The 16,356-nt window shown below is 38.9% G+C and overlaps 1 protein-coding gene and 1 pseudogene across 18 annotated transcripts in view; both read right to left on the bottom strand.

The window, feature by feature from the left end:
- ARMC3 (armadillo repeat containing 3) overlaps positions 1-6,960 on the bottom strand; it is a 101,616-nt gene extending 94,656 nt beyond the window's left edge. For 4 of the 18 annotated variants that reach the window (XR_012030820.1, XM_072825380.1, XM_072825386.1 and 1 more), the window contains exons 1-2: positions 6,669-6,796; positions 3,016-3,064 (exon numbers count right to left, since the gene is read on the bottom strand). Coding sequence is in view for 13 of the 18 variants with exons in the window: in XM_072825380.1 (XP_072681481.1) it covers positions 3,016-3,063 (48 nt within the window). In the remaining 5 variants the exon portion in view is untranslated. Of the gene's footprint in view, positions 1-3,015; positions 3,065-6,544; positions 6,640-6,668 lie in introns of those variants that run through there. The other 14 variants (XM_072825387.1, XM_072825383.1, XM_072825382.1 and 11 more) reach the window with 9 other exon arrangements.
- On the bottom strand, positions 229-2,611 carry LOC140633086 (tubulin beta chain-like; annotated as a pseudogene).
- Positions 6,961-16,356: the final 9,396 nt, after the last annotated feature.

The following is a 16,356-nucleotide window of genomic DNA, read 5'->3' on the forward strand; positions in this document are numbered from 1 at the left end:
AATTTCACATGTATAATATAATGATTCAACAATTCTACACATTTCTCAGTTCTCATCAAGATAAGTGTACTCTTTAATCCCTTTTATTATCTCACTCATTCAGCACCTATCTCCCCTCTGGCGGTTAACCACCAGTTTGTTCTCTGAATTTAAAGTCTGTTTCTTTGTTGTCTCTTGTTTTGTTTGTTCATTTGGTTTTTCCTTAAATTCCACATATGGCTGAAATCATTCGGTATTTGTCTTTCTTTGTCTGACTTACTTCACTTTTTTTTTTTCACTGTGAAAATGCTTTAATGGTGGCGTCTGTACAGCATGTGACGTCCAGACAGGAAGAAGAGCGAGTGCGCACAGAGACACGGCTGTCAGAGAACAGGTTGTGAGCGAATAAAGAGTTCACACGGCTTCCACGCGCTTTACCAGCTATCAGCTCGAGGCCACCTCCTCCTCCGCCTCCTCCTCGGCCGTGGCATCCTGGTACTGCTGGTACTCGGACACCAGGTCACTCCTGGTGCTCTCGGCCTCCGTGAACTCCATCTCGTCCATGCCCTCCCCCGTGTACCAGTGTAGGAAGGCCTTGCGCGGAACATGGCCGTGACCTGCTCTGAGATGCACTCGAACAGCTCCTGGATGGCCATGCTGTTGCCGATGAAGGTGGCGGACGTCTTCAGCCCCCAGGGTGGGATGTCACAGACAGCTGTTTCCACGTTGTTGGGGATCCACTCCACGAAGCAGCTGCTGTTCTTGTTTTAGACGTTCAGCATCTGCTCGCCCACCTCCTTCACGGACATGCGGCCCCAGAATACTGCGGCCACAGTCAGGTAGCGGCCATGGCGGGGGTCACAGGCAGCCATCATGGTCTTAGCATCAAACATCTGCTGGGTGAGCTCGGGCACCATCAGGGCCCGGTACTGCTGGCTACCTCGGCTGGTCAGTGGGGCGAAGCCGGGCATGAAGAAGTGCAGGCGGGGGAAGGGGACCATATTGACAGCCAGCTTGCGCAGGTCAGCATTATATAGCAAGGTGACAATCTTTTTATGGCTAATATTCCATTATATACACACACACACACACACACACACACACACACACACACACACATATATATACCATATCTTCTCTATCTATTCATCTATGGAGGGATACTTGATGTAATTAATCCCTATCAAAATAACAACAATAGGGCAGCCCGGCTGGCTCAGCAGTTTAGCACCGCCTTCAGCCCAGGGTCTGATCCTGGGGACCTGGGATCGAGTCCCACATTGGGCTCCCTGCATGGAGCCTGCTTCTCCCTCTGCCTGTGTCTCTGGCTTTCTCTACCTATCTATCTATCTATCTATCTATCTATCTATCTATCATCTATCTATCATCTATTTCTATCTATCTCTATCTATCTCTATCTCTATCTCTGTGTCTCTCATGAATAAATAAGTAAAATCTTTTAAAAAAGATAAAATCTTGGGGAACCTAGGTGGCTCAGTTCATTAAGTGTCTAATTCTTGATTTCAGCTCAGGTCATGATTTCAGGGTCCTGGGATCGAGCTCCCATCAGGCTCTGAATTCTGCAGGGAGTCTGCCTGAGAGTTTTCCCTCTGCCCTTCCCTGGGCGCATGCTCTCTCTTTCTCTCCATCAGATAGAGATAGATAGATGATAGATAGATAGATAGATAGATAGATAGATAGATGGATCCATCTTTAATAAAATGAAATAAAATCTTGAAAAAATAATGCTATGTTGCAGTAAAAAGGAGTAATGCAAACTTAGGCTACAATGAAAAAATAAGGAGAGAATTTGCAATATTTTAGGAGTATGTCCAAAGGGAGAACAACTAGAATGATGAAAATGCATCATTAACCACAATGACCATCTATCTCTGCAAAGCTTTCCTAGAACTGGGCAGACAGATGCTTTTGCAGTCTTTATTCTCAACTGCATTGAAGGATCATACCTAAGAAGTTACATAGGGGTGTGTGTGCGTGCATATGCATGTGCGTGTGTATCAGAGTCTAAAGAAGTCCCATAATAATAGGTTTTATTTACTAGTGTTAACTATGTGCAAGGTACTGAAAACTTGATGTGTTTTATTTCATCTTAATTCACACAACAACCAAAATGAATTGGATATTATAATTTACATTGAAGAAATTTTTGTAAAAAACTGAAATAATTCAGCCACATTTGGCAACTGTGCCAAATAACACAGCTCATGAGAGGCAGAGCTGGGACATTTGTAGCTACAAAGCTCCAGTGCTGTTGAGAAGATCCTGCATTAAGCTGAGCTTCTCTCAAACTATAAAATCCTGTGAGTCTACTGACCAACTCTAAGCGGTTTTTTTTTTTTCATTTTATTTGAAGAAAATTACACCAAATGTCTGTTTCAAAATAAGTTTCTACATTGAAAACTGTCCAAGTTCATTTTCTATTTTTAACACAACCTCTTGGTAATTCATAAACTTTAAAGAAATAAGATAAAACCATTCTTTTAGGAGACACAGGGTTTTGTGTTGCAGGCAATACATTACTCAAATATTTGGAATAGAAAAAGTGGATGAACCCAGAGTTTTCCCTCCATAGAACTGGAAAATACAAGACTTCTAATGTCCAAATGGTCATCTTCAGACAGTCTTATATGTACATTTAATAGCTATAGCATAAACTCTAGGTATTTTTGAAAATTCACTTGGATGATTAACATTAATGAGAGACAGGCAAATATAAATTTAAAATATTTAAAAGCACAAACCAAAACTATTTGTTCATTAACTAGGCTTATAAACATGCCATCCACATTCTGGAAAAGCTAATAATTACTCTCTAATTGTGCTAATTATGTAATGACAACATTGTAAATGTTTGTTTATATAATGTTAGATTTCTCTAATCTTATCATTAGTCAGACTTTGGACTTCTGCCACTGTGTACTCATGTATATACTGGTATGTGCCAAACTGTTTGAACAATTTATTTTTAAATCTGGTTGTTAATGTGCTGCTATAATATTCAAATCAGAAACTTACCACATCCTTAGGAGGAGGTTCTGCTTCCTTCTTTATCTTTTTACCCATTCTGGAAAAAGATGCAATAAATAGTTAAAAATGTCATTTGTAGGGGAGCCCGGATGGCTCAGTTGATTAAGCATCTGACTCTTGATCTCAGCTCAGGTATTGAGCTCAGGGTTGTGAGTTCAGGCCCCATGTTGGGCTCCACGCTGGATGTGGAGCCTACTTTAAAAAAAAAAAAAAGTGTCATTTGTACATTGTATACACAATTACAATGTATTGTGATTACAATTGTAATTACAATTACAATACATTGTAATTACCTATTCCCTTATTTTTTTTAAGACTTTATTTATTGATTGATAAGAGACACACAGAGAGAGAGAGGCAGAGACACGGGCAGAGGGAGAGCAGGCTCCATGCAGGGGGCCCAATGTGGGACTTGATCCCAGGACTCCAGGATCACGCCCTGGGCCAAAGGCAGGTGCTTAACTGCTGAGCCACCCAGGGATCCCCACCTATGCCCTTAGCAGGAGATTTATTTCCTCATTTAATTTTACCCAAAAAGAAAATACACAATACATGTACATTATTGTACATGTATAAATATGTTACCTACATTCCTATTTCAAATTCTGCAACTTTTAAGGAACCTATTGATAAGATTGTTGAACACTAGTCCTGGCTTCCAGTTTGTAAGGAAGAGAATAAATTAGTGACATAACTTTTACTTACAAAATAGGAAACAGTTGCCATGTTTACAGCTCACTTCTGGATAATTTGGGAGACTACATCCAAGTTACTTTTGAGATCTGCAAGAATCTTTTGCCACAAAGGGAGTTTTGTCTGCTTTCTCGCACTGATCTTATCCCAACAGTGTCCGGTACATAATAGGCATTCAATATTCATAAAAATCATTAACTGTTTTTTCCTGAGAGTATGATTGTATGAATGATACCGAAGACATACCAACTCCAAACTAACATTTGTGTCAATTCCCCAGATATCTGGAAGTTTTCTCTAATATAATCCATAGTTCAAAAAAAATTTAATTGAGAGTCTGAAGAGATTCTGGGGTTACTGCTTGCAGGACCTTTTTCCATCTGCCCTTGTATGTCCATGCCTATACAGACAAAAAGTCAAAGGATTGGTATTCAGAGTTGATATACTACAGAGGAGTAACCACCTGGGTATAGAGAGTTTTCTAAGGTGTTGGTGACTATTAGAATAACCCTAGAAATCTTCAGAATTTTCTCCAATGAGAGTTTGTGGGGTTATGTTTGGCATTTGCACAATCTCAGATGGTATAAACTAGTCTCAAGGAAATGACTATAGCTTCCAGAGAAATTCTAGGAAGTCGAAAATCTTGGGGAGAATCTACAATGTCAGAGTTAGTTTAGATTGTTTGTCAAGGCACAAATGCAACTCCTAGCATAAGAAACACTGATCAGAATTTATCACATACCTTAAAAAGTCACATGTTCATAGAAACTCCTAAGGATTTCTGAAAGATATCCAGGTTCCTAAGTTCAGGTCACAGATTTCAAGATTTTTGAGGGTCTGGGCAAGTTTATGCTGTTATGCACTACCTCATATTATATCCAATATATTAAACATTAAAATGTACCCACATTCTCCATTAAATATAATTTTAATCATAAAAAATTTTGAAGTTCAGCGTTTGAAATTATTAAGCAGTTTGTACACCTGGAAATTCTTGAAAAAATGAGAAAATTGTTTTCAAATGTAATTTAATATTAAAAACATTTAATGTTAATTTTTCAGTTTTCAGATTTTAGAAGCAATATTTTTTTCAAAACTGAAACATATTTCATGGATGCTTAAAAAGCACAAAGACCTTAGACTTTGTGTCTATAATATTCCAGGCAGATGCAAAGAAATTATTCTGGACAAATGAAAATCTATCCTATGACTAATCTCTAGGAAAAAGAAATTTCAGAGCTCTTTGCAACCAATTCCAAGATATAGCAGCCTTTGATTTACATAAGAACTGCTTATGAATAATGTTTTAGAAGGACCTGAATTACACCTGCACAAAATTATGTACGTCATCTGATTTTCACTCAGGAACTTATTTTTCCCATTTCAGGATAGTGGCTTTGAATAATTGCATATTCAAGAGTACAGAGGTTAGAAGAGCCTTAACTCAGGATTATAGCAATGGAGCTGATCCTAGGAATACGTGAGGTAGGAAGCATTTAGTGTTTTTATTGTCATACTGAGCATAATAGTTATGAGGGAGAAAGTATACAACTGACACAGAACCAGGGGCAATGAGCCTCAGAAATAACCCTAAAGTGTTTTTTTTTAACTTTGTAAATTGAACATTTCACTTAAAATCAACATGATACAACCAAATTACCTTATTTTATTCTTTTAAAATTTGTTTTCCTTTAAACCTTCAGAGATGTCAAATTAAGAAAATAAATCCCTTTGACTGTCTGAAGCAAACCTGCTTTCCTTGACTATTTTATCACCTGCCCATTGATGTTTTTTAATGTGCTGAAATAAACATAATGTAAAATTTAACATTTTAATCATATTTAAGTGTATAGTTCTGTGCCTACTGTCCACTTATAGAGGTAATACATTTCATTACAGAAGATTTGGAAAACAAGGATTCACGGGATTATAAAAAAAATCACTCAGGAAAAAAAAAAAACTCAAGGGGGATCGTCACTATTTCAATACAGTTCCTTTTTTTGTGTGTTTTCTATAGTGATTTTACCATCCTATCTGGATTTCTAGCTCCTATTCTCAACTTCCCTTCCTGGAACCATTTTCCTATATATTCTTAAACCAATGGACAAGTTCATGAACTCTCCATCTCCATTTATTGCTTCAATTATCTCCAATGAATCAGCATAACATGTCATTTAAAATAATATTGCACTATATGTTGGTAAATTGAATTTAAATAGAATATTTTTTTAAAAAAACAAAAAAGTACAAAATGAAATAATATTGTAAAATTCACTGTTTATCTAGACAGTCCCCTATTGTTGAGCATTTGTTTCCAATTTCCTGAGATTATGGATACGGCTGCAATGAACATCCTTCCACGTAAAATGTTCATCCACGTCGCAACTGATTCTTTAAGATAAAGTCAAATAATTGGATGAAAAGGCATGAACTTCATGGCCTTGAGTATGAAAACAAATTTGCTTTCAATGCGCATTTTCTCGATTATTAGAGCGGAGCCACGTTTTCCCCCCCACAAATGTATCAACCATTTGTACTACTTTGTGAGCTTTCAGACTACACGACCTTAAGTGTTTTCCAATGGGGAGACCTTTTTTTGAGAAAAGTTGAAGGGGAGGAGAGAGGCTAGAGCAAGTGGGGACTGCAACTTGAGTTGCTGAGAGTCAAGTAACGAAATCTTAGACCCTCTGATCCCCTTTCCGGGCCTCAGTTTCATCACCTGTTAAATGGAAGGTGGCCAGGATGCTTCTGAAACCCACCCCGACCCCCGTCTAATACTGTGGGGAGAGGGCGGGGACCGACAACCCCTCCAAAGTGTTCGCACCCTCAGCTGGACCAGATGTCCCCACCGGCGGGGCACCTTCTCCTTGCCCACGTCCTGCGGAGGCCTCGGCCCTGGGCCTCTCCAAACAGCGGGAGTGGCTGCGCAGCCGCACGCCTGCCTTTACCTGCCAGGAGATCCCTCGCAGCCGCTGCCCCTCCGACCCGGAGAGCTGCAACTGCCGCGCCGGCCCCCGCCTCCTAGGCACCGTTGTTCTTGGTTGCTAGGCGACCGGGCCGCGCCTGCGCGCAGGGGAGCGCGCGCCGCCGCCGGGGAAGCTCGCGCCCGCAGCCCCAGGCGCTCGCGGTCCAGCCTTAGGCAAGGGGCGGGTGGGGAAGGGCGTCGGGCGTCGGGCGTCGGGCGCCCTCCGCTCCTGGAGCCCCGGGCTTGAGGCAGGATGGACGTGAGACGCCTGCCCCTCCTGGCTGTCGCAGGCCCGCCCGGGTGAACACCACGTCAGCAGGCAGTGCAGCCCGGAGGACTTCCAGCCGGAGGACCGGCTCCGGATTCACACGCGAGATGCTGCTGCTCTCTCCCAAAGACAGGCCTCGGCCAGCACCTGCAGGGGACTCCCGAAGGCCACTTCCTGCCCCGACGCCACGAAGCCCCAGGCCCGCACGGACACCCTCGACGCACTGGGGCAGAGCTTACCATGTCCTTTGACAATCTCCTCTTCCGCCTTTCTTCCCACTTTATGTCATTCTTCCCTACGGCCTACATCTCCATTGCCCTTCTTCGTCCTCCACCTTCCCCTCCAATCAGCAGTTAAGTCCACTGGCCCTCCTCATCTTGTTTGGAATCCACTCACTCTCTTCGATCCTGTCACCCAATGCATGTCCTCCTTTTTGGCTTCTGATGACTTTGGTTCCTCTCTCCTTCTTGTTCATTCACCATACCAGAGACACATCAACCTTCCCAGAATTATTGCTTTAGACATGTCACTCCCCTACTCAAACTTCAGTTGGCTTCCTAAAATAAAGCCTGAACTCATGAGCCTGGTATTCAAAACTGTCTGCTCCATCCTGTTCTATCTGCGCGGCCCACCACTCTCCCACAACACAAGCACCAGTCAAACTTACTGTTCCTCCAGTTTGTCCATACTTTTCTCCTCTGGATTTTGCTCACTGTCCCTTCATCGTTTCATCAACAAATATTTATTAAGCATCTCCTGTTTGCCAGGCCATGTGCAACTTGTGTAACTCCTGGAATTCCGTTTCTACTTAATTAAGCCCGGCTGAAATGCCATCTTCATAAAATACTCTTTGATTGACTTTAGCAAGAAAAAAAATCTCTCCCTCTGCTGAATTCTTTTCACACTTTTCAAACTCCACATCTCTTACCTGCCTCTGCTGGTCCCCCAGCCCTAAGAGTGTTAGATGTTCCTTGTAGTTGCTTCTTTCATATACCTTTATGTCCTTTTATCACCTCTAAATTACCTGGTAAATAGCTTTCTATGTATTTAAGAATTCTTTATATTAACTTTTCTATCAAATAACTTGTGATTTCTGTCTCCTGATTGGACCTTGAATAATGCAGTCCTAGATCTTCAGCTTCTTTCTCCCTCTCTTCCACCCTTTTCCCCTTCAATATAGGATACTGTGAAACCTCTCCTTTGCCTCATACAAAAAAAAAAAAAACAGAAACAAACAAAAACCTCCTCTCAACCACATGTATTTCTTTCTAGCTATCATTCCGTTTTTCTCTTTCTCTTCTTGACCATGAGTTTCCAAAAGAGTAGCCTGCATTTGATATTTCCACATGCATTAACCGCCATTCAAACTACAGTGATCTTGTTTGGTCCCACTATTAAAACTACTCCAATCCATTGGCTGTCTTCATCTTCCTTGACAGCACTGCTGCATATAATAATACTCTTGATGATACCTTCTTGAAACACCTTCCTTGGTTCCCTTGATACTACTTGCCCCTGATCCTTCTCCTACTTTTTTTTTTTTTAAGATTTTATTTATTTATTCACGAGAGACACTGAGAGAGAAAGAAGCAGAGACACAGAAGCAGACTCCCTCTGGGGAGCCTGATGCAGGACTGGATTCCAGGACCCCAGGATCATGACCTGAGCCAAAGGCAGATGCTTTGCCACTGAGCCACCCAGGTACCCCTGATCCTCCTCTTACTTTTATGGCCACCATTTAAGGTATTTTCTATACAGACTTAAGTGTTGATATTTTCCAGGATTCTGTCCCTGGTTCCCTTTTCATACTGTATGCTTTTCCAGGGTAATCTTTTTTATTTTTGTGACTTCAACTGTCATACATATAGCTCCCCATCAGCTTCAGTACTGAGCTCTAGGTTCACTTATCCTTCCTCTTACTGGAAAGCTCTACCTGACGTCCACAGGCATCTCAAACATCAATACTACCCATCTAAACTCATCATTTCCCCTTAGGAATATACTTTTCTATTAATCAAGAGGAAATACCACCCACATAGATACCCAAGCATGAATTCTGAATGTTATTTTAGAACCATTATCCTTCATATTCAGTTATGTGGATTCCCCAAAAACTCTATGGAATTTATTCCCACTTTTCCATTCCTATAGTCCAAGTACTAAATGTCACCATCCCTTACCTGATATCATCTAACAAAACTTCTAACAGGTCTATCACCCTCTAGCTTCATCCTAGCTTCAATCCACCTTCTCCAAGATGACCAAAGTAATATTTATAATTTGTTTCCCTCCTTGTTGTCTCCCGATCACTCCACTAAATGCATGATGAGATGCAACAACATTCTTAAATTAGCATTCAAGAGCTTATTCTGGCTGACTCGTCCCTATTGCAATAGCTTCTCTAATCACTCAACAAAAGAAGGAAAAAGAAAGAAAGAAAGAAAGAGCAAGCAAACTGCTCATAATTCTCCAAGTACACTATAACATTTAAGCCCTTCACTCTCCTAATCAGCCTGAACATCATCTATTTTTCTTTCAAAATTTCTTCATGATTTCCTCCAGAAAGTCTTCATTGGCTTCTCCAAACATGATGAAATATTTCTCATTTTTTGCCATCACTGTGCCATACACTTGCTCTATTTCTGCTATTTTCACATGATATAATTTATTTGTTTATATGTGTGTCTCTCCACATAGGCTCTTTCTAAATGTTCTTAAATAACCCATATGAAGTAGTTAGCATAAAATCACTCTACTTATAAATGGCAGAACCAGAACTTGGACCAAAGTCAGCTTGATTTTTACAGCCATGTTCTGAACCAATGCATCATTCTAGCACATTCTGAAAATACACTGTTATGACAAAGTGTAGAGTGTTCATAAAATAATTAAAGCTACTGTTTTAATTTTTTCCCCACAACCTTAGTCTGTACTGAGCATGTCTATATCTTGGGGTCCTTTTTATTTTAACATATGTGGCTGGATGATCTTTGACAAATGTTTACAGTTGTGTAACTGTCACTTACAATGAAGATATAGAGCATTTCCGTCACCCTACGTTTCCTTCATGTGCCTTTGAGGTCAGACCTCTCCTTCTAACCCTCATCTCCAGGAATAAATGATCTGTTTTCTCTTCCTATAGTTTTGGATTTTTAGAATGTCTTATAAACTGCACCATGCAATATGCTGCCTCTTGTGCCTGGCTTCTTTAATCTAGCATCATGCTTTTGAGATTTGTTCATAGTTTGCATGTATCAGTAGCTTGTCTCTTTCTGTTGCTGAGTAGTATTACACTACATAGATATACAACATCCAATCACTAGTTGATGGACATTTGGGTTCTTTCCAGTTTTGGACTGTTATAAATAAATCTGCTCTAAATATTTATACACAGGTTTTTGTGTGAACATATGTTTCTTCTTCCTTGGGAAAATACCCAAAATGGAATTTCTGGGTCTTATGCCATGTGTATGCTTGATGTTATGAGAATTTGCCAAACTGTTTTTCCAAAGGATCTATACTATATTTGCATAACCATCACCAATGAGGGAGTGATCCGATTGCTTCCTATGCTTTACAACACTTGATATTGTCAGGCCTTTAAATTTTAGCCATTCTATTGGGTGTGTAGTGGTGCCTCCTGGTTTTAATTTGGTTTTCCTTCATGACTAATGATGAGCTCATTCTGTGTTTTTGTTAACCATTTCTATATCTTCTTTTGTGAACTATCCAAATATTTGTCCTACTTTTAACTGGGTTGTTTGTCTTATTGTTACTGACTCATAATAGTTCTCTCTATATTCTGGATACAAGTCATTTATCATATATAATTTGGAAATATTTTCATCATAGCGGAAAATTAAATTTAGAGACTATAATTTAACTTGGGTTGCTCATTGTTAGTGGGTTGACCATTGCTTCTAGGTCGTTTCTGAAGCCTGGTGAAGCTATGAACTCAGCACACATTATAAATCAGAAATCTACAGATCCAGACGTGGCTACAAGAGATAAGATATCATGTGGCCACCATTGGAACTCTCTGGTTCTCTAGCCATGGCTTAAACTTAAAACTCTAAGCCTTCCATTTTCTGTCTCAGAACTACTAAATATAATTAGAAGTAATTTACCCATTCTGCATCCCTTTGTTGCTTTTGTCCACCACACTGTGCTACAGCAGTAGCCACTTGGTCTGTCAAAACTATCTCCAAAAGGTACTTTTTTCTAAGAGACTACAGATGACTCCCACAAGACATCTTCTCAAAGTAAACAGATCTCTTCACTGTTTTCAAATTTAATCAGGTTAAACAACCAGTTCCAGATTTACATCTTTGAATTTCTAAGGTCAGCAGCCACTTCTGGTACCAATTATCATATCATTTGAAGTTCCTCTGTGGACAACAAAATCTATTCTAGTTGGCTGAGAATTAGAGATTTATAGCATTGTTGCAAGGGCTGGAGGAACAGGTGCTAGGTTTTCAGAGATGACTTTCAAAACAGTACTGCAAAACATTATTTACAATACCCAAGACAGGGAAATAAACTAATAAACTAAATGTCCATTGATAGATGAATGGATAAAGAAAATGTCTGTCTATATGCAATGGAATCCTATTCAGCCATAACAAAAGAAGGAGGGGCACCTGAGTGGCTCAGTCAGTTAAGCATCTTTTTTTTTTTTTTTAGTTAAGCATCTTTTGACTCAGTTATTATCCTAGGGCCCTAGGTTCAAGCCCTGCATCAGGCTCCTGCTCACCAAAGAGCCTTCTTTTTCCTCTGCCCCTCCCCCCTCCCTGCTCATGCTTTCTCTCCCTCTCTCAAATAAATAAATAAATAAATAAATCTTTAAAGAAAAAAAAAGGAAGAAATCCTACCATTTGTGACAGCGTGAATAGACCTTGAGGGCATTATGCTAAGTGAAATAAGTCAGAGAAAGACAAATACTGTATGATCTCACTTATATTTGGAATCTAAAAACATTGAACTCATAGAAACAGAAGAGAATGGTAGTTGCCAGGGGTCAAGGGGTTGGGAAAAATGGAGAGATGTTGGTCAAAGGGTACATTCAGTTATATAAGATGAATAAGCTCCAGAGATCTAAGATAGAACATGGTGACTGTAGTTAACAATAACTGTACTGTATACTGAAAGTTGTTATGAGGGTAAAGTTTTAATATTCTCAGAACCACCGCAACAACAATAAAATGGTAATTATGTGAGGTGAAGGGTATGTTAACTAACCTTGTTGTGGTAATCATTTTATAATATCTGTATCAAATCAACACATTGTACACCTTAAATGTATATAATGTTGTACGTCAATTATATCTCAATAAATAGGGGAGCAAAATAAATATATTAATATGTTAATAAATATATTGATATTTAAATATTTATATGTAATAAATATATCTCAATAAATGTGGGGGCCAAAAAGGGCTACCAAGAAAGCCAAGAAATCAGGAAGCATGAAGCATAAATCATTCAGAATAATGAGGATTATATCAAATTCACATGTGTGCTCTCTAGTAATTCTTTTAATCCTCAGCCCTTTTTTCAGTCATAGAAAAGTTACCAAGCAAAGCAACAGAGCCTAACAAATCAGGCCAGCTCCCCTCACAAAACTTATATCTTAAAAGAGAAAAAGATTTAACTTCTTGAAGCATCTGCAAACTTAAAATTTTTGAAAGAATATTTTATAAAATCAAGTTACACCTTGATGAGATGAAGTTCAATTTCATAGCAAAAGCCAGCTTGCATACGTAATTATAGAATCATTCAATTTAACATCCTATGTTAAAATTGTCTGTGTTTGGGACCAGCAAGATAAGAGCATAGAAAAATGTCGTTTTTGAGCTGTACCACAAGTAGATGTATTTACTAACATGTGAGTCGCCATAGAGATAGCACCAATCTAGAAATCAAACATAATTGATCAATCAACAAGCCTTACAAAGTATACCCAGTTAATAAGATCTAGTTAGACTACCTAAAGAGAAATGCTTCAGAAAAACATTATTTGTTCTGCAAAGAGGTACGAAAACAAAGTTCTTAAGATAAGATATTTAAAGTGCTAAATGAATACGTTGAAACATATATTATGTAAAATGCTTAGATGTGTGTATTGGTGCTTTAATTCTAAGTTAAAGGACGTACATCAGTAGTTCGTTCCCAAAACCTCATCAATGAAAGAAATTACTGTTTTAATTACAGACAAATGCTGGTATTAAAAAAATATGTTGGGGGGATCCTTGGGTGGCGCAGCGGTTTAGCGCCTGCCTTTGGCTCAGGGCGCAATCCAGGAGACCTGGGATCGAGCCCCACGTCGGCTCCCGGGGCATGGAGCCTGCTTCTCCCTCTGCCTGTGTCTCTGCCTCTCTCTCTAGCTCTCTCTCTGTGTGACTATCGTAAATAAATAAAAATTAAAAAAAATATGTTGGTATAACAATTTTCCATGGACCTGTTTTCCATATTAAATTATATTATCAAAATGGTGAATCCAAGCCACTATAGTCACACTTGTTTAGAACTCTATTCAAAGAATTAAGCTCAGAAAAATATACTACCAGTTCATACCAAAGAGGATGACCAATGAAAATTTTCTCAAGAGTTTCTGAGCTAAAAGAGGAATTGAAATTGTGAATTTAAGTGTACGTAAAAATGATCCTTACTCTGTAGATATGAAGGTTGGTTTATTGGCTTTTTAAAAAATGTGTTAACTAGGGGTGCCTGGTGGGTCAGTTGATTAAGTGGCCCACACTTGATTTCAGCTCAGGTCCTGATCTCAGGGTCTTGGGATTGAGCCCCACTGTAGCACCCTGCAGCGAGTCTGTTTGCTCTCTCTCTGCCCCTTCCTTTGTTTGTGCTCGCTCTCTTTCTCTCTCTCTTCCAGATAAATAATCTTTTTTTAAAAAAATGTGTTAACTAATATTTTGAGCATCTTAAAGAACTTGATCCAAGATTGGGAGGACCCCATCAAATATATGAATGTGCAGTGTCAGTATTAATGGATTCAGAGAAAAAAATCACTACTAATGTAGTAGCTGTTAGAATTTGAACACTAAGGTATTAGGAGCACCAGTAGAGCAATGTCTTTATGCTGGAAGAAAAACTTCACGAGAACTTTGAAATAGTATGCAAACACTTTAAAGGATTCAACTCAAATCCATTATCACAAAACATTTTAATGTTGCATTTGTCAAACATAAGGAAGCTTTTATGCTTAAAAAATGATAAGTCTGCAAAGTAAGATTTCAAACGATCAAAGATCAAATTATCTGAGACAGAGCAAGAAAACAGTTTTCATCCATTGAAGAAAAAGTGAAAATCTGCTATTTGCCACCTCTGCTTGTGTAAACATAATCTCTGACCAATGAGACTATGAAGACTATGAAAGGTTCTGATCAGAAATTACATGGAGCAATTTTGAGCTGCAAATCAGGTGGATGTCTGTGTTGCACAGGTGTAAAATATTCACATAAGCAAATTCAACTTTTCATTTAAAAATGTGAGGCAATAAAATAAAATAAAATGTAAGTCCATTTTATTTATAAATTTTTTACAAACTCAATATTCAAGGTATCTCTACTAACTTTTACTTTATCATAAATATGTAACATAAAACAGTATTTTTTTCATGAAGCCCATATTGACTCCTTTAAGTCCTCTCCAGTTCACCTGAAGGGCTTACAAATATTATCATTTTCTGTATGTGCTATGATATGGAAAAGTTTGAGAACCATCAATCTAAAGTCTTGCTGGTCAATAGAAGTTCTGGGTTGAATCTATAGGACTTGTTTTCAACAGTCCTGGTCTAGTAGTTTGCCATTGTCCATACATGCAGAGATCATCAAATGTGTCTATTAGACATATTATAAAGAAAACTATTCTCATTTCTTCGAAATCAGTGTTCTTCCTTCCATGGTCTCAGGGTACTTTGAGCAACAAATTAGCTATCAGAACATTGTGGGTATGGGGATCCCTGGGTGGCTCAGCAGTTTAGAGCCTGCTTTTGGCCTGGGGCATGATCCTGGAGACCCGGGATTGAGTCCCACCTCAGGCTCCCTGCATGGAGCCTGCTTCTCCATCTGCCTGTCTCTGCCTCTCTCTCTCTCTCTCATAAATAAATAAAATCTTAAGGAAAAAAAAAAAGAACATTGTGGGTGAATGTAAACTAGGGTTAGAGAAGATGAGAAATCGAATGGATTTCCCTCTCCTACCACAGACAACTCTTCTTTTGCATCTGGATTATTACTCACCTCAGACCCAGCATCTTTTTTCCCTGGATTCTGTTATAGTCTATGTAGTTATTTCCATGGCTAGAAGACATGTTATCCTCTCATATATTTTGTATGTTTAAAAATCAGTGTCCTTAAGGGGGTGCCCAGGTGGCTCAGTCAGTTGAGCGTCCAACTCTTGATTTCAGCTCTAGTCCTGATTGTAGGGGTTGTGGGATTGAGCCTAGGGTTGCGCTCACATGCTGGGCATGGAGCCTGCTTGAATTCTCTCTCTCCCTTTCCCTCTGCCCCTCCCCATTCTGTCATGCACCCACATGTATGCACTCTTTCTCTCTTTTTTTCTCTCTCTCTCAAAAAAAAAATAAAATCAATGCCTTTAGGTATTATCACCCTCATGCACTACACATAAGTACCGTGGATGCTAATCAAAGCACATGATACTATGAACTCTCCCATGTTAACAACTTGAGAGTATTAGCATAACAACCTTTATCTGATGCAGTAGATATGTTCCACAAAACATGTTTTTTAAAAGGATTTTTGAAATCTAATTATATTTTAAGAACATTAAGAGAGTTCACTATTCAGAGAAATCTAGAGATGAATCACCTTATACTGAAGAAGAAAAGAGCCTTTCAATAAAAGAAAGCAATTATCTATTATTTATCTACTTTACAAATCTAAATTTGTAGTGAGGGGGCACATTTGTATAATTTAGATAATTTATCATCATATGTTTCTTTTAATGTATTCTTTGAACTCATTTCCATTCAAATTGAATTAGTCATATGGCTAATTGTTGTAAATCAATTGAACTTGGTTGAAGATAAGTAATAAAAATGTAACATTCCATGCAGTCAGTGTTAGCTATGTAAGAAAAACCATAAACAGTATGGTAACCTTCCACCTCTCTTAGAACCTAAGCGTACACAGTTTGCCAACATGTACTGTAAATAGCTGCTATTTTTCTCAAAAGTAGATTGCCACAAGGCAGTTTCTTCTACCACACTGTGTTATTTAAAAGTTATCTGCTTTTTTGGCTGCTGTTCAAGACAGTTCTTTGCCTGCAAATCCTCTTTATCTCATGCTATGGTTGAAGCAAAACCTTGGCACAGTTTCAGTGCATTTGTCTTGTTGTACCAGGGGAGAAAAAATTAAGGGCCCCAGAG

Source organism: Canis lupus, chromosome 5, assembly GCF_048164855.1.
Source record: "Canis lupus baileyi chromosome 5, mCanLup2.hap1, whole genome shotgun sequence".
NCBI classification, from domain to species: domain Eukaryota; kingdom Metazoa; phylum Chordata; class Mammalia; order Carnivora; family Canidae; genus Canis; species Canis lupus.